Source organism: Chiloscyllium plagiosum, unplaced genomic scaffold (assembly GCF_037043375.1).
Source record: "Chiloscyllium plagiosum isolate Xiang-an unplaced genomic scaffold, Cpla_swu_hap1 HiC_scaffold_24, whole genome shotgun sequence".
NCBI lineage: Eukaryota > Metazoa > Chordata > Chondrichthyes > Orectolobiformes > Hemiscylliidae > Chiloscyllium > Chiloscyllium plagiosum.
In genome coordinates this window covers 60555693-60579924 of record NW_028270162.1, presented here as the reverse complement: position 1 = coordinate 60579924, position 24232 = coordinate 60555693, and the positions used below count along the sequence as shown (strand labels likewise).

At 46.2% G+C, this 24232-nt stretch overlaps 1 protein-coding gene across 1 annotated transcript in view; it reads left to right on the top strand.

Annotated features, from left to right (window-relative positions):
* The window catches only part of LOC122562432 (glutathione hydrolase 1 proenzyme-like), a 117547-nt gene that overhangs the window by 66355 nt on the left and 26960 nt on the right, over positions 1 to 24232 (top strand). Inside the window, exons 5-6 of the mRNA XM_088000337.1 lie at positions 19214 to 19369; positions 21566 to 21702. Of these exons, the coding sequence (XP_087856463.1) occupies positions 19214 to 19369; positions 21566 to 21702 (293 nt within the window). The remainder of the gene's footprint in view (positions 1 to 19213; positions 19370 to 21565; positions 21703 to 24232) is intronic.

The following is a 24232-nucleotide window of genomic DNA, read 5'->3' as shown; positions in this document are numbered from 1 at the left end:
CGTGCAACGAGTTCTGTAAGAGATGGAGTTTCAGAATTTTGACCGAGTGATGTTTGTTGGATGGTTGTGGCTTCAATAACATTGAAGAAGCTTGAACCCATCTAGGATAAAGCCGCCCACTAGATTGGCACCTATTCCATCAGTTTCAACATCCACTTCCTTCACCACTATTGTACAGTGGCAGCTGTGTGCACTATCTTTGGCCTCAGACAACTGTCTGTGTAGAGTTTGCACATTCTCCCTGTATCTGTGTGGGTTTCCTCCCACAGTCACAAGGATGTGCAGGTTAGGTGAATTGGCCATGCTAGACTGCCCATAGTGTTCAGGGATGTGTAGGTTAGGTGCATTAGTCAGGGGTAAATGTAGGGTAACAGGGGAAGGGCATGGATCTGGGTGGGTTACTCTTCGGTGGGTCGGTGTGAACTTGTTGGGCCAATGGCCTGTTTCAACACTGTAGGGATCCTATGATTCTATGATGCAGTTCCAAGTTGAATGGTGAGTGACTGAAAGAGTAAACCAAAGTGGTGGTCTTCACATCCCACCTGCGGCTTTTGTTCTTCTAAGGGGTTGAGGACGTAGGTTGAGAAAATTCTGTCAAAATAATTTTTCCAAGAAATGGCAGTGCCTCTTGTAGGTAGTACACACAACTGCCACTGTACAATAGTGGTGAAGGAAGTGAATGTTGAAGCTGATGGATTGGGTGCCAGTCTAGTGCACTGTTGTACCCGCAATGGTTCCAAACTTCTTCAATGTTATTAGAACTGCAACCATCTAACAAACAGAACATTTTCTAGTACATACAGAAAACAAAAATATTAATAATTTAACTTGTGTTCAATGCCAATGTGCATACAATTTTGGAACTACAATTCCCTACCTTTCCTTTTTCAACTGCTCCTGCTCAACCCAACTCCAATGTCTGTATAAGAGTTATATGTAGACTGTTTATATATCTGTTTGGACCAGTAAGATGGTCTTATGTGAGGTCAACTGGGTTTAGAGCCAATGTGGAATCTGCCAACAATTACCCCAACTTCTCGTGTGCAGTTGCAGAGTTGGCCATCGGGTTACGAGACAGCATATGAAGTTTATAACATTGAAGAGTTAAAGGGTTAAAGGTGGAAGCCACTTGAGCAGAGTCAGCCAAGCCCACTATTTGTTTTCATTATCATTGCTCTCATGATTCACCTGCAATTGCCCATGGAGAGCTTCCTGCTACAGCTTACTGCGGCAATACCTGGTTCAGGCAGATTTTCTCTGTTCCAGCAAGCAGGAGGTTTTACGTTGATCAGGCTGCTGGCTGAGGGCGGGCTTCCTGCTGGAGCTACAAACCTGAAGCAGATAGTCCCGACCTGCCTCACGTTGCTGACCAATCAAAGGGCAGTACCTCCACAGTGATGGTAATGAGGGTGGCTGGAGGATCACCACTGAAGAAAAGGTGGACGTTGTTTGGGGATGGGGTATTTTTCAGGTTGGCTACACCTTGTCCCGCTGAATGCTTTTGTTTTGAATAAATTATTGTGGAACAAAAGACACCTGCAGGCGCACACGCACACATGCAGTGACTAACAAACACAAACATATACACGGATAGCCTGCTCCCCGGTTTACCAGTGACCAACTCTTTCTCATTTCACCTGGAGGTGAAGTAATTACAGTCAAGGTGGGTGAGGCCCTTAAGTGAGGCCATTAAGTGACGACTTAGGGGCCTGAATTGTTGTCAGAATGTAATGGTTCTCCATTAGTCCTCCTCCAAAACATATCTTCTGAGGTGGTGGGAAGAAGATTGGAATTTCCCTCGTACCAACCCATATGATTATCTGACATCCTTTTTCTTAATTTCAAAAATATACTTTATTCATAAATACTTTGATCTATACATATGTATGGCAAGTCCAGTTGTAAACATTCCATTTCTTTGCGTATCAAAACAGAGTAATCATTCCTCTTCACAGGTCTGTACGATTACATTTTGAGCTGAGGTGCCAGCAGAGAACAAATGACTGCGCGGGCCCCCTGTTCTTCTTTAGGCAGGCAGATGTTACACGGTGGTCTTTCCCCACCGCGCCTTGGCGGCAGCTGCCCCAAGCTTCAGCGCGCCCCTCAACACGTAGTCCTGGACCTTGGAATGTGCCAGTCTGGAACGGTCCAACTACTCGGAGCGTTCCGCGGCAGCGAGGCCAGGCCCATCCTTCGCAACACCGGGGACAGGTAGAACCTCAGTACGTAGTGACACTTGGTGTTTGCGTACCGGGGATCCACGCACAGCTTGATGCAGCCACACACAAAGGTGGCCATCAGGGTGAGGATGGCATTGGGTGTGTTTTTTCCCGCATTGCACCGGTCTTTGTACATTGTGTCTCTTCGGACCCAGTCCATCTTTGATCTCCACATGAAGTGGAAGATGGCCCGGGTGACTGTGGCAGCACAGGTTCTGGGAATAGGCCAGACCTGTGCCACATATAACAATACCGAGAGTACCTCACACCTGATGACCAGGTTTTTTTCCCGCGATGGAGAGCGACCGTAGCTTCCATCTGCCCAGTTTCTGTCTCATCTTCCTGATCCGCTCCTCCCAGGTCTTGGCGCACGCCCCAGCCCCCCCCCCGAACCAAATACCCAGCACCTTCAGGTGGTCGGTCCTGACGGTGAAGGGGATAGAGGATTGGTCGGCCCACTTCCCGAAGAGCATGGCCTCGCTCTTGCCTCGGTTTACCTTGGCCCCTGAGGCCTGTTCGAACTGGTCACAGATGCACATGAGTCTTTGCACGGACAGCGGATCCGAGCAGAAAACGGCGACGTCATCCATGTACAGGGAGGCCTTAACCTGCAGGCTCCCGCTGCCAGGAATAGTCACCTCTCTCAGGCTTGCATCCTTCCTGATGGACTCGGCAAATGGCTCTATGCAGCACACAAACAAGGCAGGAGAGAGGGGGCAGCCCTGCCTGACTCCAGATCTGACTGGGAAGCTATCTGATTCCCACCCATTGGTTGAGACTGCACTGACAATGTTGGTGTAGAGCAGTCTGATCCAATTACCGATTCCCTCCCCGAAGTCCATTTTGGAGAGAACATCTCTCATATATGTGTGTGATATCCTGTCAAAGGCTTTCTCCTGGTCCAGGCTGATGAGGCAGGTGTCCAACCCTCTGTCCTGCACGTAGGCGATCGTATCTCTGAGGAGTGCGAGACTCTCAGCGATCTTCCTGCCCGGTACAGCACAGGTTTGGTCAGGGTGAATCACCGACCCCAGAGCAGACCTGACCCGGTTGGTGATGACCTTTGACAAGATTTTGTAGTCTATGTTTAACAGTGAGATTGGTCTCCAATTTCTAATTTCCTCCCTCTCCCCCTTCTGCTTGTAGATGAGCCTTTCCTCATGGATTCACTCATGGTACCTGCCTGAAGCATGTTGACATACACCTCCAGCAGGTTCCGGCTAATCAATAGACAATAGACAACAGACAATAGACAATAGGTGCAGGAGTAGGCCATTCAATATGATCATTGCTTCTATACTCAATTCCTCTTGTTATGAAGGCCAGCATGCTATTAGCCTTCTTCACTACCTGCTGTACCTGCGTGCTTGCCTTCATTGACTGGTGTACAAGAACACCCAGATCTCTCTGTACTGCCCCTTTACCTAAATTGATTCCATTGAGGTAGTAATCTGCCTTCCTGTTCTTGCCACCAAAGTGGATAACCATACATTTATCCACATTAAACTGCATCTGCCATGCATCTGACCACTCACCTAACTTGTCCAGGTCACCCTGTAATCTCCTAACATCCTCATCACATTTCACACTGCCACCCAGCTTTGTATCATCAGCAAATTTGCTAATGTTATTGCTGATACCATCTTCTATATCATTAACATATATTGTAAAAAGCTGCGGTCCTAGCACGGATCCCTGCGGTACCCCACTGGTCACTGCCTGCCATTCCGAAATGGAGCCGTTTATCACTACCCTTTGTTTCCTATCAGCCAACCAATTTTCAGTCCAATCCAGTACTTTGCCCCCAATACCATGCGCCCTAATTTTACTCACTAACCTCCTGTGTGGGACTTTATCAAAAGCTTTCTGAAAGTCCAGGTACACTACATATACTGGATCTCCCTCGTCCATCTTCAGAGTTATATCCTCAAAAAATTCAAGAAGATTAGTCAAGCAAGATATCCCCTTCTTAAATCCATGCTGACTCTGTCCTATCCTGTTACTACTATCCAGATGTGCTGTAATTTCATCCTTTATAATAGACTCCAGCATCTTTCCCACCACTGAGGTCAGACTAACTGGTCTATAATCTCCTGCTTTCTCTTTCCCACCTTTCTTGAAAAGTGGTATAACATTAGCCACCCTCCAATCCTCAGGAACCGACCCTGAATCTATCAAACTCTGGAAAGTAATCACCAACGCATCCACGATTTCCCGAGCCACCTCCTTCAGTACCCTGGGATGTAGACCATCAGGCCCCGGAGACTTATCAACCTTCAGACCTAACAGTCTCTCCAACACCAAATCCTGACAAATATAAATTCCCTTAAGTTCAGGTCCTTCAGCCACTGTTACCTCAGGGAGATTGCTTGTGTCTTCCCCAGTGAACACAGATCTGAAGTACCCATTTAATTCTTCTGCCATTTCTTTGTTCCCTGTAATATATTCCCCTGTTTCTGTCTTCAAGGGCCCAATTTTAGTCCTAACCATTTTTTTGCCTTGCACATACCTAAAAAAGCTTTTACTATCCTCCTTTATATTATTGGCCAGTTTACCTTCGTACCTCATTTTTTCTCTGCGTATTTCCTTCTTAGTAATCCTCTGTTGCTCTTTAAAAGCTTCCCAGTCCTCAGTTTTCCCACTTATCTTTGCTATGTTATACTTTTTCTCTTTTAACTTTATATGTTTCTTAACTTCCCTCGTCAGCCACGGCCACCCCTGCCTCCTCCTGGGATCTTTCTTCCTTTTAGGAATGAACTGATCCTGCAACTTCTGCATTATACACAGAAATATCCACCATTGTTCCTCCACTGTCATCCCTGCTAAGGTATTGCACCATTGAACTTTGGCTGGCTCCTCCCTCATAGCTCCATAGTTCCCTTTATTCAACAGAAGTACTGTTACTTCCGACTGTACCCTCTCTCTCTCAAATTGCAGATTGAAGCTTAATGTATTATGGCTTCTTCACTTCGAGGTCTCTGACCAATTCTGGTTCGTTACACAATACCAGATCCAGAATTGTCGGCTCCAGCACCAGCTGCTCTAAGAATCCATCTCTGAGGCACTCCACAAAGTCTCTTTCCTGAGGTTCAATACCATCCTGATTCTCCCAGTCTACCTGCATGTTGAAATCCCCCATAACAACTGTAGTAACATCTTTGCGACAGGCCAATTTCAGCTCCTGATTCAACTTACATCCGACATCCAGACTACTGTTTGGGGGCCTGTATATGACTCCCAAGAGGGTCTTTTTACCCTTAGTATTTCGCAGCTCTATCCACACTGACTCTACATCCCCTGATTCTAGGTCGCCCCGCGCAAGGGACTGAATATCCTCCCTTACCAACAGGGCCACCCCACCCCCTCTGCCCGTCAGTCTGTCCTTATGATAGCACGTGTAGCCTTGAATATTCATTTCCCAGGCCCTGTCCACTTGAAGCCACGTCTCAGTTATCCCCACAATATCGTATCTGCCAATTTCCAAAAGAGTCTCCAGCTCATCCATCTTATGTCTAATGCTTCATGCCTTCATGTATAGTATTTTTAATTTGTTACTGCTCTCTCCCTTCCCATTAACCCCTATTTCACTCAACCTTACAGCATGATGCCTTTCTGAGTTTTCTGCCTCATTGATACAGTTGTCTTTCTTGACTTCTCTTGTTCTAACTTTCCCTTCAATTTCCTTTTTAAACATCCAGTTTGTCCCCTCACCCCGCTACCTAGTTTAAATGTAGCGGTGTTGCAGTAGAAAACCTGCCTGCCAGAATGCTGGTCCCTAACCTATTAAGGTGCAAACCGTCTCTCTTGTAGAATTTATGCTTACCACAAAATATACCCCAGTGATCCAAGAACTTAAATCTTTGCTTCCTGTACCAGTTCCCCAACCACATGTTCAAGTCCGTTATCTCCCTGTTTCTGGCCACACCAGCCCGAGGAACTGGAAGCAAACTGGAGATAACCACCTTGGACGTCCTGCTTTTCAGCCTTCTTCCTAGTTCTCCAAAGTCCCGCTGTAGTATGTTCCTCCTCTTCTTCCCGACATCATTTGTGCCGACATGTACCACCACCTCTGGCTCTTCACCCTCATCCTTGAGGATTTCCTGCACTCTGTCTGTGATGTCTTTCACCCTGACACCAGGAAGGCAACACACCATCCTTAAGTCCCGTCTGCTGCCACAAAAACACCGGTCAGTTCCTCTCACGATGGAGTCCCCTATTACCACGGCTCTGTGCAATGTCCGACTCTTCCGCTCCGCCTCTGTGCCAACTTTTGATTGACAGACCTGGCCGCCTTGCGAACTGGCAGTGTCATCAGTCCCACAGAGCGGAATAGAGCTCGACCGGTAAGCCATCGCTTCCGGGAATTTTATTCTTTTCGAAGGACTCGAGGACCTTGGTCAGCTCATCCAGAGATAGCGGCTGGTCCAGCCTCTCCCGTGTTCTGTTGTCTAAGACCCCCGTGATAGAGGACAGGAACGACTGGGAGGCCGCGCTGTCGGTCGGCTTCGCGTCATATAGACTGGCATAGAAGGATTTACTGATCCTCATGATGTCAGCCTGAGATGACATTATCGAGCCATCTTCTTCCTTCAGGCTGCTGAGCACAGAGCTCTTTTTGTGCACCTTCTGGAAGAAGAAACGTGAGCACGTCTCGTCCTGCTCCACCGAGCGGACCCTGGACCGGAAGATTATCTTGGAGGTCTCCGAGGCAAAGAGCGAGGCTTGCTGGCCCTTCACCTCCTTGAGGTCCTCCGTGACATTGACCCCCATCGTCTGCAGCAGGAGCAGGGTCTGCATACTTTCCTGGAGCTGGGACAGTTTTCCCCGCCTCTCTCTTGCCTCCTGAACACCTTTGAGGATGAAGAACCTCTTGATGTTCCCTTTTACTGTTTCCCACCAGTCCGCTGGGGACTCAAAGAGGGGCTTCGCAGTTCTCCAACCTGCGTAGTCCCTCTTGAGCTCCTCATGTTTCCCGGGGTCAACAGCTTAGTGTTCAGTTTCCACGTTCCCTTACCAGCCCGCTGCTCGTCCTGTAGGTGACAGTCAGCCAGCAGGAGGCAGTGGTCAGAGAAGAATATCGGCTTGACGTCGGTGGATCTGACCGAGAGCGTTCGGGACACAAACAGGTAATCTATCCTTGAGCGGATAGACCCGTCTGCTCGTGACCAGGTGTATCTACGCTGCGCTCCGTCTGCAGGGGTGCTGAAGACGTCATGCAGCTTGGCATCTTTGACCGTGTCCATCAGGGCTCTGGACGTGGCGTCCAGTTTACTGTCCCCCCTGCCGGATCGTCCATCTGCATCGATGATACAGTTGAAGTCTCCGGCCAGAATGACCGGCCTGGACGTAGCCAGCAACAGTGGAAGCTGCTGCAGGACGGCCAACCGTTCACTCTTACCCACTGGGGCGTACATGTTGATTAGTCTCACGGGAGCGTTTCTGTATGTAACATCAGCAACGAGGAGGCGCCCGCCCACCACCTCCTTAACCTCGGAGATGGTGAAGTTGCCTCCTCACAACAGGATACCCAGGCCTGAGGAGCGGTTATCGTTGCCCCCCGACCACACTGACGGTCCATGGGCCCACAAGCTCGACTATCTCCTGTAACTGCTGAGGTGCGGTATCCCACACTCCTGCAGGAACAGGACGTCGGCTTTGACGTTGGCCAGGAAGGCCAGTGTTGAAACACATCGCGTAGCCGATTTTATGCTGCGCACATTAATACTTGCAATTTTTATCCCCATTTTTTTAACAAGTTGTGAGGTTACCTGTGTCCGATTGCCACTGGTCCTGCCCCTCTGGGGTAGCTGTCTGCACCCCCATGCAGATTATCTGACACCTATTTTTGTTTTATTACAAAAATATACTTTATTCATAAAATACTTTGATGATCTGTACAACTGGACATGCCATACATATGTAAACATTCCATTTGTTTGCACACCGAAAACAGAGTAATCATTCATATTTACAGGTTGGTGCGATTACATTGAGCTGAGGCGTCAGCGGAGCCCAAATGACTGCGTGGGCCCCCTGCTCTTCTTTCCCCACCGTGCCTTGGCGGCAGCTGCCCCAAGCTTCAGCGCGTCCCTCAACACGTAGTCCTGGACCTTGGAATGTGCCAGTCTGCAACACTCAGTCGGGGTCAACTCCTTCAGCTGGAAGATCAGCAGGTTTTGGACCACCCAGAGACTGTCCTTCACCGAGTTGATGATCCTCCAGGCGCAGTTGATGTTCGTCTCGGTGTGCGTCCCGGGGAACAGGCCGTAGAGCACGGAGTCCCGCGTCACGGCGCTGCTCGGGACGAACCTCGACAAACACCACTGCATTCCTGTCCAGACTTCCTCTGTGTAGGCACATCCCAGAAGGAGGTGTGTGACAGTCTCGTCCCCCCCCGCAGCCGCTTCGAGGGCAGCGTGCGGTGCGGCTGAGAGTCCGGGCGTGCATAAAGGATCTCACAGGCAGAGCCCTTCTCACCACCAGCCAAGCCATGTCTTGGTGCTTGTTGGAAAGTTCTGGCGATGAGGCATTCTGCCAAATGGCTTTGACAGTCTGCTCAGGGAACCGCTCGTTAGGATCCGCCCTCTCCTTTTCCCGAAGGGTCTCAAGGACACTACGTGCTGACCACTTCCTGATGGACTTGTGGTCAAAGGTGTTTTTCTTCATAAACTTCTCCACGAAGGACAGGTGATACGGAATGGTCCAACTACTCGGAGCGTTCCGCGGCAGCGAGGCCAGGCCCATCCTTCGCAACATCGGGGACAGGTAGAACCTCAGTACGTAGTGACACTTGGTGTTTGCGTACCGGGGATCCACGCACAGCTTGATGCAGCCACAAACAAAGGTGGCCATCAGGGTGAGGATGGCATTGGGTGTATTTTTTCCCCCGTTGCCCAGATCTTTATACAGCGAGTCCCTTCGGACCCGGTCCATCTTTGACCTCCATATAAACTGGAAGATGGCCCGGGTGACTGCAGCGGCACAGGTTCTGGGAATAGGCCAGACCTGTGCCATGTATAGTAGCAATGACAGTGCCTCACACCTGATGACCAGGTTTTTTCCCGCGATGGAGAGCGACCGTAGCTTCCATCTGCCCAGTTTCTGCCTCACTTTGCTGATACGCTCCTCCCAAGACTCGGCGCACGCCCCAGCCCCCCCCGAACCAAATACCGAGCACCTTCAGGTGGTCGGTCCTGACGGTGAAGGGGATCGAGGATTGGTCGACCCAGTTCCCGAAGAGCATGGCCTCGCTCTTGCCTCGGTTTACCTTGGCCCCCGAGGCCCGTTCGAACTGGTCACATATGCACATGAGTCTGTGCACGGACAGCGGATCCGAGCAGAAAACGGCGACGTCATCCATGTACAGGGAGGCCTTAACCTGCAGGCCCCCGCTGCCAGGAATAGTCACCCCTCTCAGGCTTGCATCCTTCCTGATGGACTCGGAAAATGGCTCTATGCAGCACACAAACAAGGCAGGAGAGAGAGGGCAGCCCTGCCTGACTCCAGATCTGACTGGGAAGCTATCTGATTCCCACCCATTGATTGAGACTGCACTGACAATGTTGGTGTAGAGCAGTCTGATCCAATTGCAGATTCCCTCCCCAAAGCCCATTTTGGAGAGAACATCTCTCATATACCTGTGTGATATCCTGTCAAAGGCTTTCTCCTGGTCCAGGCTGATCAGGCAGGTGTCCAACCCTCTGTCCTGCACGTAGGCGATCGTATCCCTGAGGAGTGCGAGACCCTCAGCGATCTTCCTGCCCGGTATAGCACAGGTTTGGTCAGGGTGAATCACCGACCCCAGAGCAGAACTGACCCAGTTGGCGATTACCTTTGACAGAATTTTGTAATCCGCATTCAACAGTGAGATTGGTCTCCAATTTTTGAGTTCCTCCCTCTCCCCCTTCCGCTTGTAGGTGAGGGTGATGATGCCTTTCCTCATGGATTCACTCATGGTACCTGCCCGAAGCATACTGACATACACCTCCAGCAGGTCCTGGCCAATCAAGTCCCACTGAGCGGAATAGAGCTCGACCGGTAAGCCGTCGCTTCCGGGAGTTTTATTCTTTTCGAAGGACTCGAGGGCCTTGGTCAGCTCGTCCAGAGATAGCGGCTGGTCCAGCCTCTCCCGTGTTCTGTCGTCTAAGACCTCCGTGATAGAGGACAGGAACGACTGGGAGGCCGTGCTGTCGGTCGGCTTCGCGTCATACAGACTGGCATAGAAGGATTTACTGATCCTCATGACGTCAGCCTGAGATGACGTTATCGAGCCATCTTCTTCCTTCAGGCTGCTGAGCACGGAGCTCTCTTTGTGCACCTTCTGGAAGAAGAAACGTGAGCACGTCTCATCCTGCTCTACCGAGCGGACCCTGGACCGGAAGATTATCTTGGAGGCCTCTGAGGCAAAGAGTGAGGCTTGCTGGCCCTTCACCTCCTTGAGTTCCTCCGTGACATCCACCCCCATCGTCTGCAGCAGGAGCAGGTTCTGCATACTTTCCTGGAGCTGGGACAGTTTTCCCTGCCTCTCTCTCGCCGCCTGAACACCTTTGAGGATGAAGAACCTCTTGATGTTCCCTTTTACTGTTTCCCACCAGTCCGCTGGGGACTCAAAGAGGGGCTTCACGGTTCTCCAACCTGCGTAGTCCCTCTTGAGCTCCTCATGTTTCCCGGGGTCAACAGCTTGGTGTTCAGCTTCCACATTCCCTTACCAGCCCGCTGCTCGTCCTGTAGGTGACAGTCGGCCAGCAGGAGGCAGTGGTCAGAGAAGAACACCGGCTTGACGTCGGTGGATCTGACCGAGAGCGTTCGGGAAGCGCTATTATTTTTTTTTTATTTCAAAAATATACTTTATTCATAAAATAATTTGATGGTCTGTACAGTTGGTCATGCCATACATATGTAAACATGTACATACAGAGATCAAAACTTATCATTTCTATACAGGTCTGTACATTTTTTGATCATATGCCCATATAATTAGCTGAGGCGTCAGCAGAGCCCAAATGACTGCATGGGCCCCCTGTTCTTCGTTAGGCAGGCAGGTGTTACACGGTGGTCTTTCCCCACCGCGCCTTGGCGGCAGCTGCCCCAAGCTTCAGCGCGTCCCTCAACACGTAGTCCTGGACCATGGAATGTGCCAGTCTGCAACACTCAGTCGGGGTCAACTCCTTCAGCTGGAAGATCAGCAGGTTTCGGACCACCCACAGAGCGTCCTTCACCGAGTTGATGATCCTCCAGGCACAGTTGATGTTCGTCTCGGTGTGCGTCCCGGGGAACAGGCCGTAGAGCACGGAGTCCCGCATCACGGCGCTGCTCGGGACGAACCTCGACAAACACCACTGCATTCCTCTCCAGACTTCCTCTGCGTAGGCACATTCCAGAAGGAGGTGTGTGACAGTCTCGTCCCCACCGCAGCCGCTTCGAGGGCAGCGTGCGGTGCGGCTGAGAGTCCGGGCGTGCATAAAGGATCTCACAGGCAAGAGCGAGGCCATGCTCTTTGGGAACTGGGCCGACCAATCCTCGATCCCCTTCACCATCAGGACCGACCACCTGAAGGTGCTGGATATTTGGTTCGGGGGTGCTGGGGCGTGCGCCAAGTCTTGGGAGGAGCGTATCAGCAAAGTGAGGCAGAAACTGGGCAGATGGAAGCTACAGTCGCTCTCCATCGCGGGAAGAAACCTGGTCATCAGGTGTGAGGCACTGTCATTGCTACTATACGTGGCACAGGTCTGGCCTATTCCCAGAACCTGTGCCGCTGCAGTCACCCGGGCCATCTTCCAGTTTATATGGAGGTCAAAGATGGACCGGGTCCGAAGGGACTCCCTGTACAAAGATCTGGGCAACGGGGGAAAAAATACACCCAATGCCACCCTCACCCTGATGGCCACCTTTGTGTGTGGCTGCATCAAGCTGTGCGTGGATCCCCGGTACGCAAACACCAAGTGTCACTACGTACTGAGGTTCGACCTGTCCCTGGTGTTGCGAAGGATGGGCCTGGCCTCGCTGCCGCGGAACGCTCCGAGTAGTTGGACCGTTCCGTATCACCTGTCCTTCGTGGAGAAGTTTATGAAGAAAAACACCTTTGACCACAATTCCATTAGGAAGTGGTCAGCACGTAGTGTCCTTGAGACCCTTCGGGAAAAGGAGAGGGCGGATCCTTCCGAGCGGTCCCTGAGCAGACTGTCAAAGCCATTTGGCAGAATGCCTCATCGCCAGAACTTTCCAACAAGCACCAAGACATGGCTTGGCTGGTGGTGAGAAGGGCTCTGCCTGTGAGATCCTTTATGCACGCCCGGACTCTCAGCTGCACCGCACGCTGCCCTCGAAGCGGCTGCGGGGGGGGACGAGACTGTCACACACCTCCGTCTGGAATGTGCCTATGCAGAGGAAGTCTGGAGAGGAATGCAGTGGTGTTTGTCAAAGTTCGTCCCGAGCAGCGCCGTGACGCGGGACTCCGTGCTCTACGGCCTGTTCCCCAGGACGCACACTGAGACGAACATCAACTGTGCCTGGAGGATCATCAACTCGGTGAAGGACGCTCTCTGGGTGGTCCGAAACCTGCTGATCTTCCAGCTGAAGGAGTTGACCCCGACTGAGTGTTGCAGACTGGCATATTTCAAGGTCCAGGACTACGTGTTGAGGGATGCGCTGAAGCTTGGGGCAGCTGCCGCCAAGGCGCGGTGGGGAAAGACCACTGTGTAAAGTCTGCCTGCCTAAAGAAGAACAGGGGGTCCATGCAGTCATTTGGGCTCTGCTGACGCCTCAGCTATTTATATGGGCATATGATTGAAAAATGTACAGACCTGTATAAAAATGATAAATTCTGATCTCTGTATGTACATGTTTACATACGTATGGCATGACCAAATGTACAGACCATCAAATTATTTTATGAATAAAGTATATTTTTGAAATAAAAAAAATCTTGTAGGGAGCCCTGATGTTTGTCTCGCATCTACATGAGTGACAAAAACTTCAAGAATTGCTCAATGGCCTCCAAAAATTGCTATAATCAAAATTATAGCTCACAAGGCGCTGTATTTGGTGGCCTGACAAAGGCACAGTTATCAGAAACCTGGTCAAGAGAGGCAAAGCTTTCCAGGTAAACCAGAAGGCCCAGCAGCCTCACTGCGCCAATGGGATTGGCCTAGGAGACCGTGAATGCGACTACATTCAGACTTTCAAGGGCCATTTATGGGCACTATGTTCTTAATCTTTATCGATCCCCATTCAAAATATATCGATAGGCACTGAATGGCTTCTATTAACTCTTACAGCCTCATAGAAAAACTTCACCAATCTTTAAACAAGCCTGCAGATCTTTATGAAGACCAACAGGTAGGGCATATTCATTTGGCACCATACCGCCCATCCTCGAATGTTCTAGCTGAGCGGGTGGTCCAGATGTTCAAAAAGCTTGCAAGTTGCCTCTTCAACTTCAGGATCGTGCCACAAATGATGACAAGTGCAGCCCTGGTGGATGGGCTGACACTTTGGACACGGCTTAGCCTGACTTTCCCAAACTTAAGCATCAAGATTTAATCAATCAAGAATCCAACAAACGGATCATGATAGACAGAGATGAGACACCGGGAGATACAGTCCACATAAGGAAGTTTGGTGACAGCTCTCCATGGATTCGTGCTTAAAAAAATTGATCCGCTGTCATACATAATTAAAACTAGGGAGAAGACTATGAAAGACACGTCAACCACCTCTGTGGAACCATCCGTAGAGGCAAGTGTTTCGACAATCATGCCACTATAGGCCTCCTTCACACCATGTGGATGGGAAACTCCACCCACTAAAAACTCGAGATCCAGTCCTGAAGGCTATGGAGATGGAGACAGAGATAGAAGAGATGGAGATAGGAAGGTGATTGCAAACACAGAGGAATGACAATTTAGCAACAAAAACTTTTAAAAAGTACACTTAAAGAAAGAATCAACGTTGATTTATGTTTATATCATGCTTTTCTGGATAAAAGAAAATGGAAAATATCCCAGGCCATGTCAAATTGTCATCAGGAATAAATTCCACATATTCCAATCTGTGACATATTATAATATGCAATGAAAAATACACCCTTTGGACTAATAGAAACCCTGATAGATGACCTATATTTCTGGCTGTTACTACAATCTGTTGTGTATGATTATCAGATACATCACTCTATTCTGTTGTTGCACAAAAGCAGCAAAGATAACTGATCCTAGGTATTAGGGAGATAAGTTATGAGGTATGAGGAAAGTCTGTGACACTTGTGTGTTACAGACTAGAAACACAATAGCATTAAAACACAAAAGATAGACAAGATGAAAACAGATTATTGCTTCAAAAGAAAGCATACAAACCAAAACATTTGAGGAAGAAGTTCTTCATATGGAGGATAAACAACATTGGAAGTAATATTCTAGTTGGAGACAAAGACATGAAAGATATTCAAAATGTAGTTGGATACTAAGGTAAATAACCTGTAATGCTGCAGCGAAGAGATTCATTGCACTGATTAATCATTTCTTGTCTGGAGATTTTTCCCTAAGTTTTTTTTCTTTATTCTTTCATGAGATATGGATTTTGCTGGCAAGACCAGCATCTGCTGCACATCCTTAAATGCCTTTGAAGTGAATGGCTTGCTAGGCCATTTCAGACCCAGTTCAGAATTAACCACCTGAGTGCAGAACTTGAGACAGATGTAGGCCAGACCAAGTAAGGAAGGCAGATTTCCTTCTGCGAAGGACATTTGTAAACCAAATGGGTTTTTGTAACAATTGGTAAGAGCTTTCATGGTCATCATTAGTGAGAGCAGTGTGTAATTTTAAGTTATTTAATTTAAATGCATCTAGCTTTTATTGTGTGATTTAAACCAATTTATACACTGGTTTGAATTGAGACTTGTGTCCCTTCATAATTCTCAGATTAAAATTTAAAGTTTTCAGTTATTACAATGTGGGAACTGGCTGGTTGCCAACAGCAGACTTCTACTACATAAATAGAGTCATAGAGATGTACAGTGCGGAACCAGACCCTTCAGTCCAACTTGTTCAAGCCGACCAGCTATTCCAACCCAATCTTATCCCACCTGCCAGCACCCGGCCCATATCCCTCCAAACCCTTCCTATTCATATACCCATCCAGATGCCTTTTAAATGTTGCAATTGTACCAGCCTTCACCACTTCCTCTGGCAGCTCATTCCATACACTTACCATCTTCTGCATGAAAAACTTGCCTCTTAGGTCTCTTTGATATCTTTCCCCTCTCACCCTAAACCTATACCCTCTACACTCCAGGGAAAAGACTTTGTTTATCATTACAGTGCATAATGAGATCCACCAACTCTTCACCCACCCTCACAAACGCATCCCACCAAGGACAAACCCACTTCCATAACCCCACATTTCCCAAGGCATTTCCCAGGGCAATCCACCTAACCTACATATCTTTGGACTGTGGAAGGAAACTGAAACACTGGAATGAAGATAACTCAGACATGGGGAGAACCTGCAAACCCCAAACAGACAGTCTCCCAACGCTGAAATTGTACCTGTGTCCATGGCGCTGTGAGGTAGCAGTGCTAACCACCGTGCCACTATGCCACCTATATCTGCATAGGCTGTTTGAATAGGTATCATGATTGATTGCAATTCTGTCACCCTTGTCCTATAACTGTACACATTATTTCATTTTAAACAATTATCTCATGCCCTTTTGAATGCATCTTTTGATTCTGCCACCACCACAGTTCTCATTTCATTTGTATGAAAAGGTTTTTCTTACCTCACATGAACTTCTTTTGCAAATCACTTTAAATCTGTGCCCCATTGTTTTTTGGACTTTTCATCAGTCAGATCAGTTTCATCCTCTCTATTCTCTCTAGTCCTTGTGATTTTAAACTGTTCTATCAAATCTTCTCTTAGCCTTCTCCTCTCTGAGGAAAATAGTCCCAACCTCTCCAATCTATCTTTGTACCTGTATTTTTATATCTCTTGAACCATTCTTGTAAATCCCTTTTGCTCTCTCTTCAATGTGCTCAAATCCTTCCTGAAGTGTGGGAACCAGAACAGTACACAATACTCGAGGCAAGGTCTAACTTGTATCTCATACACGTTCAGCATAACCTCCTGCTCCTGTATTGTATAACCATATTAACAAAGACTAAGATAGGTTATGCTTCTTTAACCACTCTTTTGACCTCTCCTGCTGTCTTTAATGATTTATGTACATTATATATAACACAAACACACACAACACCTAGGTCTCTCCTGCTCACTCTTTAAAGTAATATTCTTTATACAATCTCTACATGTTCTTTCAACCATCTGTATCACCTCATACTTCCCTCATTGAACTTTATCTGAAATATATTTGCCCATTCCACCAACTTATCAATGTCCATTTGAAGATCTGCACTATCCCACTGCATTATCTTCTACAGCTGGTATGCAATACGTGTCCAGGAGACATGCTCATGGGATCATTATTATATCATGCCCTGTGTCCTGATGGTTTAAAGGTCTCAGGCTCCATCTTGCTGGAGACACTTGCAGCATGACATGTTGACAGAGCCAGCAAAAGTTTGAAATGAATTGCTCTGTATTAGTCCAGACATGGAGGTGCCTTTGATAGTCATGTGTACAGATTCCAATATCTGTAATAAGCATGTATTGAACCTTTGTGTGTTACCAACATCTAGTTCTTATGCTATGAGACTAATGTAAGTATCACCACATCGTGTACAAATACCCTGTTGAAGATAAAAAAAAACCCCATCACCATATTTATGGTAGATTGAGAAGGGCAGGTCAACTTCATCCTCCTTGCAAAGTTTTGTATCTCGTACAAGCTTTGAAATTATTCCCTGCATGCCAGAATCTTGATCATTATCATAAATTAGGAAAAACAAGAGCCCCTACAATGACCACGGAACTCCATTAAAAGCCTTCTTCTAGTTTAAAAAATATCCTATTAAATATCCTATTTAATAAATAGTCTCTGAATCTCATCACTCAGCAGCTAATTTTGTATTCATGTTGCTATTGTCCCTTTTATTTCATGAATTTTTCACAAGTTTGTTGTGTGGCACTATTCAAATGCCTTTAGAATGCATGTACACTACATCACCAGCAATACCCTCATCAACCCTGTTATTCATAGCTTCATAATAATAGAAGCAGGATTAGACCATTTGGCCCGTTGAGCCTGGTCCACCATTCATTAAGATCATGGCTGATCTATCCATGTCCCACCTCCTCCTACCTGCATTATTCCCATTACCCTTAATTCCCCTACCATGCAAAACCCATCCAACTGCGTCTTGAATATACTTAATGAAGCTGCCTCTACTGTTTCCTTAGGCAGAGAATTCCATAGATTCACTACTTTCTGGGGAAAGCAGTTGCTCCTCAGCTATGTCCTAAATCTACTTCCCCGATGTCCTAGTCTCACCCATCTCAGTGGAAACAACTTGGCTGCCTCTATCCTATCTATGGCTTTCATAATTTTATATGTTTCTATAAGATCCCTCGCATTCTTCTAAATTCTAGCGAGTACAGACCAGGCGGCTCAACCTCTCTCCATAGGGTAACCCCCTCATCTCTGGAATCAACCTGGTGAACCTCCTCTGCACCGCCCCCAAAGCCAGTATATCCTTCCTCAAGTAAGGAGACCAGAACTGTGCACAATACTCCAGGTATGGCCTCACCAACACCTTGTACAATTGCAGCAGAACCTCCCTGCTCTGAAATTCAATCACTCTAGTAATGGAAGCCAATATTCCATTAGCCTTCCTGATTACCTGTTGCACCTGCAAATCAACGTTTAGTGATTCATATACGAGCACTCGTAAGTCCCTCTGCACAACAGCTCGCTGCAATCTTTCACCATTTAAACAATACTCTTACTTACTATTTTTACTTCCAAGGAGGATAACCTCACATTTACCAACATTGTGCTCCATCTGCCAGACCCTTACCCACTCACTTAACCTAAATTTCTCTGCAGATCCTCCACATCCTCTGAACAGTTTGCCTTTCCACTTAATTTAGTGTCGTCAGCAACTCAGATACGTTACACTTGGTCTCCTCTTCCAAATCATTTATATATATCATGAGCAGTTGTGTGCCCAACACCAACCCATGCAGCACTTTGCTCACCATTGATCTCCAACCAGAGAAACATTCATTTATCCCAACTCTCTGCTTTCAATTGGTTGCCCAGTCCTCTATCCATACCAGTACTTTCCCCACAACTCCATGCATTCTTATCTTATGAATGAGTATTTTATGCAGCACCTTACCAAATGCCCTCTGGAAATCCAAGTATACAACATACCCCATTTGTTCTTCTCCATCCACTGCATTTGTTACATCCTCAAAGAACTCCAGTAAGTGGAGTTAAAGATGACCTTCTTTAATGACTATTTGACTAATAATGATAAGTCAAAAACGACCTTCCCTTCCTGAATCCATGCTGCATCTGCCTAATGGAACCCCTCACATCCAGATACCTCACCATTTCTTCTTTAATGATAGTCTCTTCACAAAATCTCCAGCAAGTTAATTAAATATGATTTTCTGTAAGAAAGGCAATGGCAACAGGCAAAAAAATACTGCCATCTCCAACTTATCTTCCAAGTTACACACCATTTTAAATTGGACATGTTTCTTTATGACTTGGTCGTAACATTGAACGGTACTGTGATTACCTCAATACACAGACTCCAGCAATTCAGGAAGACTTTCATCATCTCATCTAAAATAGCAGAGATAGGAAATTAATTCTGCAAGCTTACGTTTTAAGAATGATTGTATATGGGCTGTTATGACCTTCCTCAGAAATACATATAAACTGATTTTTCCACTCTGTAATGTCGTATGCAGTGCTGATTAAACTGTGTATGATGGAGGACAGTTGACTACTGCGATGATAATGAGTCTACATCTACTCTCCTATATTTATTTGGCACCATTGTGTTGAATTACTTTCTCCTCTGCAGGTGGGATTATAACTCTTGAGGACCTGAGAGGTTACAGAGCTCATTACCTATTACCTAAAGATATGGTGAACATATCGATTAGTAACTACACGTTGTTTGTGCCAAGTGCCCCTACCAGTGGACCTGTGCTTGCATTGATACTGAACATCCTGAAGGGTGAGATATCACAGCAGTGACATTTTGGTCAGCAGGATAGGTAACACCAACAGGAATGGCCAGAATTAAAATGTCATTTGCTTCTCTGCGATTCCCACTGAAATCCACAGAAATCTTCCCATGGTTGTGCAGTCAGATCATTCAGTTATGACCTACCCAAACTTCCAGTATTGATTTCATTATTTGGTCCAATGATTTTATTCAGCTTCACCAAGCTTTGTGTTTCTGAGATCAGTTGGTGAAATAATTATTTATAAACAAAAAAGAAGTACAGTACAGGAACGGACCGTTCGGCCCTCTAAGCCTGTGCTAATCATCATGCCCTAACTAAACTGAAAAACAAACCTTCTGCCATTATTTGGTCCATAAGCCTCTAATCTCTTCTTATTCATGTGACCATCCAGATGCCTCTTAACTGTTGCCATTGTGCCTGCTTCCACCACTTTTTCTGGCAGTGAGTTCCAGGCTCCTACTATTTTCTGCATGAAAAACATCCCCATCTGACCTTGAACCTGTGCCCCCTTGTAATTGAAAAAAAAAGCCTCTGACTATCCATCCTTTCCACCCCTCTCACAGGCCTCTATCAGGCCTCCTCTCAGCTGCTGTCTTTCCAGTGAAAACAATCCGACTCTTTTTAACCTTTCCTCATAGTCAGCATCCTGGTACCTCTCCAAAGCTTCCATGTTATCCTAGTATTGTGGCCACAAAAACTCCACAGAAAATGTTCATCAAGTGAGTGGCAATTATGGGCAGTAGATATGCAGTCCCCACAGCTATTCCAATTCAATTGCTTTCCTGACCAAGTATTCAAAAGAACTATGTTTGAAATGTGTGCCTCGAGTTCAAAGTGTGGGGATGGGGAATCAATTTAGGATGAGGGATGGACCAGCTGTGCTGGAAGACATTTTTGAATCCAGGTTAGGAGGTACAGTCATGTGAAAAAAATCAGTGCCTTTGGCCTTTTGAAAGTCTCTTCCTGGTCAACAAGTTAGATTTCTCCACTGAAGGTTGTGTTGGGATCCCACAGCTGGTACAAAGTACAACTTAGTAGTGCTACTGCCTATTTGGGCTGAATGGTTGGCCACTCATTTCAAAGACTGATTGAATAAACCTTGATAGTGTCAGCCATGTCATTGATGCTGTTTAATGGGTTTGGAAGCTGTTCAGACTGTTAGTTCTCCAAGGTTTCTCAGTGCTGCTCCAGGAACTAGTTCAGCCCATCAAGCAACGCAAAAACAGGGAGATTATAATGGAACTGTATATAGTGTTAGTTAGGCCACAGCTGGAATATTGGCTCTCATTGCCACATTATAGGAAGGATGTAATTACATTAGAGACAGCGCAGAAAAGATTCATCAGGGTATTGCCTGAGCTGGGATGGTTCCGCTATGAACAGTTGTTTTCCTTAGGCTGAGACGGAATCTGATTGTGTTGAGCAGTGTAGACAGGGTAGATAGGGAGAAACGTTTCCCCTTAGTGAGGGGTCAATAACAGTTTTAATGTAAGGGGCAGGAGGTTTACAGGGGATTTGAGAAAAAATATTTTCACCCAGAGGGTTTTGGGTATCTGGAACACACTGCCTAAAATGGCGGGAACCCTGAAGACATTTAAAAACTAATTAGACGAGCTCTTGAAGTCTTATAGCATAGAAGGCTATGGGCCAATTGATGGAATATTGGCTCAGAATAGATGGATGATTAATGACCAACGAGGATATGATGGGCTGATGGAACTCTTTCCAATGCTATAATAGCTTTATAACTCTATAATTCTATTCTAGTGCCCTTGTGAACCATCACAGCCTTTGAGCTTGAGGCACACCAATAGCAGGGAAAGCACAACTGGGGTTCTGACTGTGCCAATCAGTTCGGTTACTTCCAGAGTCAAATTGAGATGTAGCTTCAAGTGGGAGAACAGATAGGATCTCTCATTCCTGAAAATGTGTTGACTATTTTATTTTGGAAGGTCTTTGGATGATCCATTGTAACAGTCTGTCAATTTTTCATGTGAGACTAATGTGTCTGAATTTCCTTTCATGTATTAAGAATGGTGTGACATTGGCTTCTGATGTTTTGTACTGATCTCACATTAAAACCACCATAAAAGATCTTTATCCCATCTTCCTTGGATTACTGATGGACTTTATTCAGATAATTACATTCCCATGTTATGTCTCAGCTTACTTTTTATTTACAGGTTACAATTTTACTTCAGATAGTATTTCTTCTCCGAAGCAGAGGGCCTTGACATATCACCGAATAGCTGAAGCCTTTAAATTTGCATTTGCAAGGAGAGGCATGATGGGAGATCCACGATTTGTCAACATGACTGAGGTAAATTGTCAGTCTAATGTTGTTCAGTTAATTGAAATGTCTTCACCATGCACAGTCACACTGCACACTAACTGAATTGTCATTAGTTCTTGTTCTACCTTGAATGTCCATGGGTGTGAGTTAGGCATTGTCTAGGTATTTGCATGCATATGACACTGGAAAAGCACTGCTGTTCCTGTTGTAATGTTCTAGGGTTTCCAAGAAGGTGACTTGTGATGAGTTTGTAAGATTGATTGGAGACACCAAGTTCATTGATGATAAACTCAAGGGATTAATGTGACAATTCCATGTAGACCTGGAAGACATAGCTAGCATTTTAAATGAATACTTTGCTGTGAGAAACAGGGACTCTGACATTATTTTCAAAACCTCTCTGGCCAGTCAAGAAGCCATCACTGTTGGAAACAGTTGGAAACTATTGGGAAACAATTGGAGAGACAGAATCAATATGTAAGATAGCTCGCTGAGCTGGAAGGCTTGTTTTCAGACATTTTGTCACCGTGACTAGGTAACATCACCAGTACGTGTCTCTGGCGAAGCACTGGTGGTATGTCCCACCTCACTATTTATAGGTCTTACAGGGTGATATCAAACCTTAAGAAACCAACACCTGGTCATGGTGATGAAATGTCTGAAAACAAACCTTCCAGCTCAGCCAGCTAACTTTCATACTTAACATCAACCTGGGCTACAAATTTTCTCAAAAATGCTAAGGCAGATCAATCTCCACTTGAAAAGACAAGGATTAATCAAGGATAATCAGCTTGGCTTTGTAAATGGAAGGTCATGTCTAATGAATTTGTTTGAATTTTTTGAGGACGTGTAGATGCTTAGTAGTAGGCAACAGAGGGTGATGGTCAAAGGATTTTGTTTTGCTGGAAGCCTTTGTTAAGCATATTAATGATCCAGATGTGAATCTAGGAGGTATGACAGTAAGTTCACAGATGACACAAACATTGATGCTTTGATAAATAGTGAGGAGAGAAACCTTAGACTACAAAATAAATTAGATGGGCTGATCAGATGGCCTTAATAGGAAGAATGGAATTTAATCCTCACAAAATGTGGGATGTATTTTGGGTGGACTAACAATGCAAGGGCATGCATGTTGAATGGTAGGACCCTTTGGAAGTACAGAGGGACCGTGATGTGCACGTCCATTGATCCTTAAAGGTAGCAGGACAATTGGATAAGGTGTTTACAAAAATTAAGAACCCCACCGTACCTGCGGGGGGAATACATTCCAAGACCTACCACAGGAGCCCAAAACTGCAGATAGGTGCAAACCCATTCAGCTCAACCGGACATTCACCTTTGCAGCAACCTCCGGTCCCTGGTTCCGGAAGGTTCCCTTTAATATGTTCAAGCTGCAGTAAACCGCAGGTGACTAAATCCATGGAAAATGATTCAGCGGATGCAGGGGTTGCCCTATATTTGCTGTTATTAGTCAAAGCATTAAAAAGCATTGCAAAAGCTAAGAGGTTCTGATGGACCATTTACAGTGTTCGTTAGGTCACAGTACTGTACACAGTTCTGGCTGTCACACTATAAAAAGGATGTTATTGCATTAGAGAGAGTATGGAGGACACTCAAGAATTACGCCTAGGCTGGAGTGTTTCAGCTAAGAAGACAGACTAATTAGGTTGGGGTCATTCTTACGAGAGACGATACTGAATTATACAAAGATATGAGTGGCATAGATGGAGTAGATAGGGAGACCCTTTTCTGTTCAATAACCAGGTTATTGTTGCAGTTTTAAAGTAAGGAGCAGGGGATTTAGAGAGAAGTTGAGGGGGAGAAATGGTTCATAAAGTTACAAGAAGTTTCAAAAGGGTTGTGAATATCTGTTACTCATTGCCAAAGTGGTTGTAGAAGTAGGGACCATCACGACAATTAAGATCAATTTAGAAAAGCACTTGAAATCATAACAGACAAAGCTATGGATCAAATGCTAGAAAAATGGGATTAGGATAGATAGATGTTAAATGACTGGAGCAGATAAAATGGACTGAAGGGCCGTTTTCTGTGCTGAATGACTTTAGATTAGATTACTTACAGTGTGGAAACAGGCCCTTCGACCCAACAAGCCCACACTGACCCTCCGAAGAGCAACTCACCCAGACCCATTCTGGTTACATTTACCCCTTTACCTAACACTACGGGCAATTTAGCATGGCCAGTTCACCTGACCTGCACATTTTTGGACTGTGGGAGGAAACTGGAGCACCCGGAGGAAACCCACGCAGACACTGGGAGAATGTGCAAACTCCACACAGACAGTCGCCTGAGGCAGGAATTGAACCCGGGTCCCTGGTGCTGTGAGGCAGTGGTGCTAACCACTTTGCCACCGTGCCGCCCACACTCGAACCTGTTTGTTTCCGGTTTTGATCCAGCCACTTGGGAAGCAAAATGAACAGAGTCGGATCTCATCCACAATTCTAGTTTTCCACAAAAAAAAAATAGATTTTTTTGTTTGGAAACATTAGAAACTGTACAGTTTAAAGAACACATCAAACATCAAACCAAATCT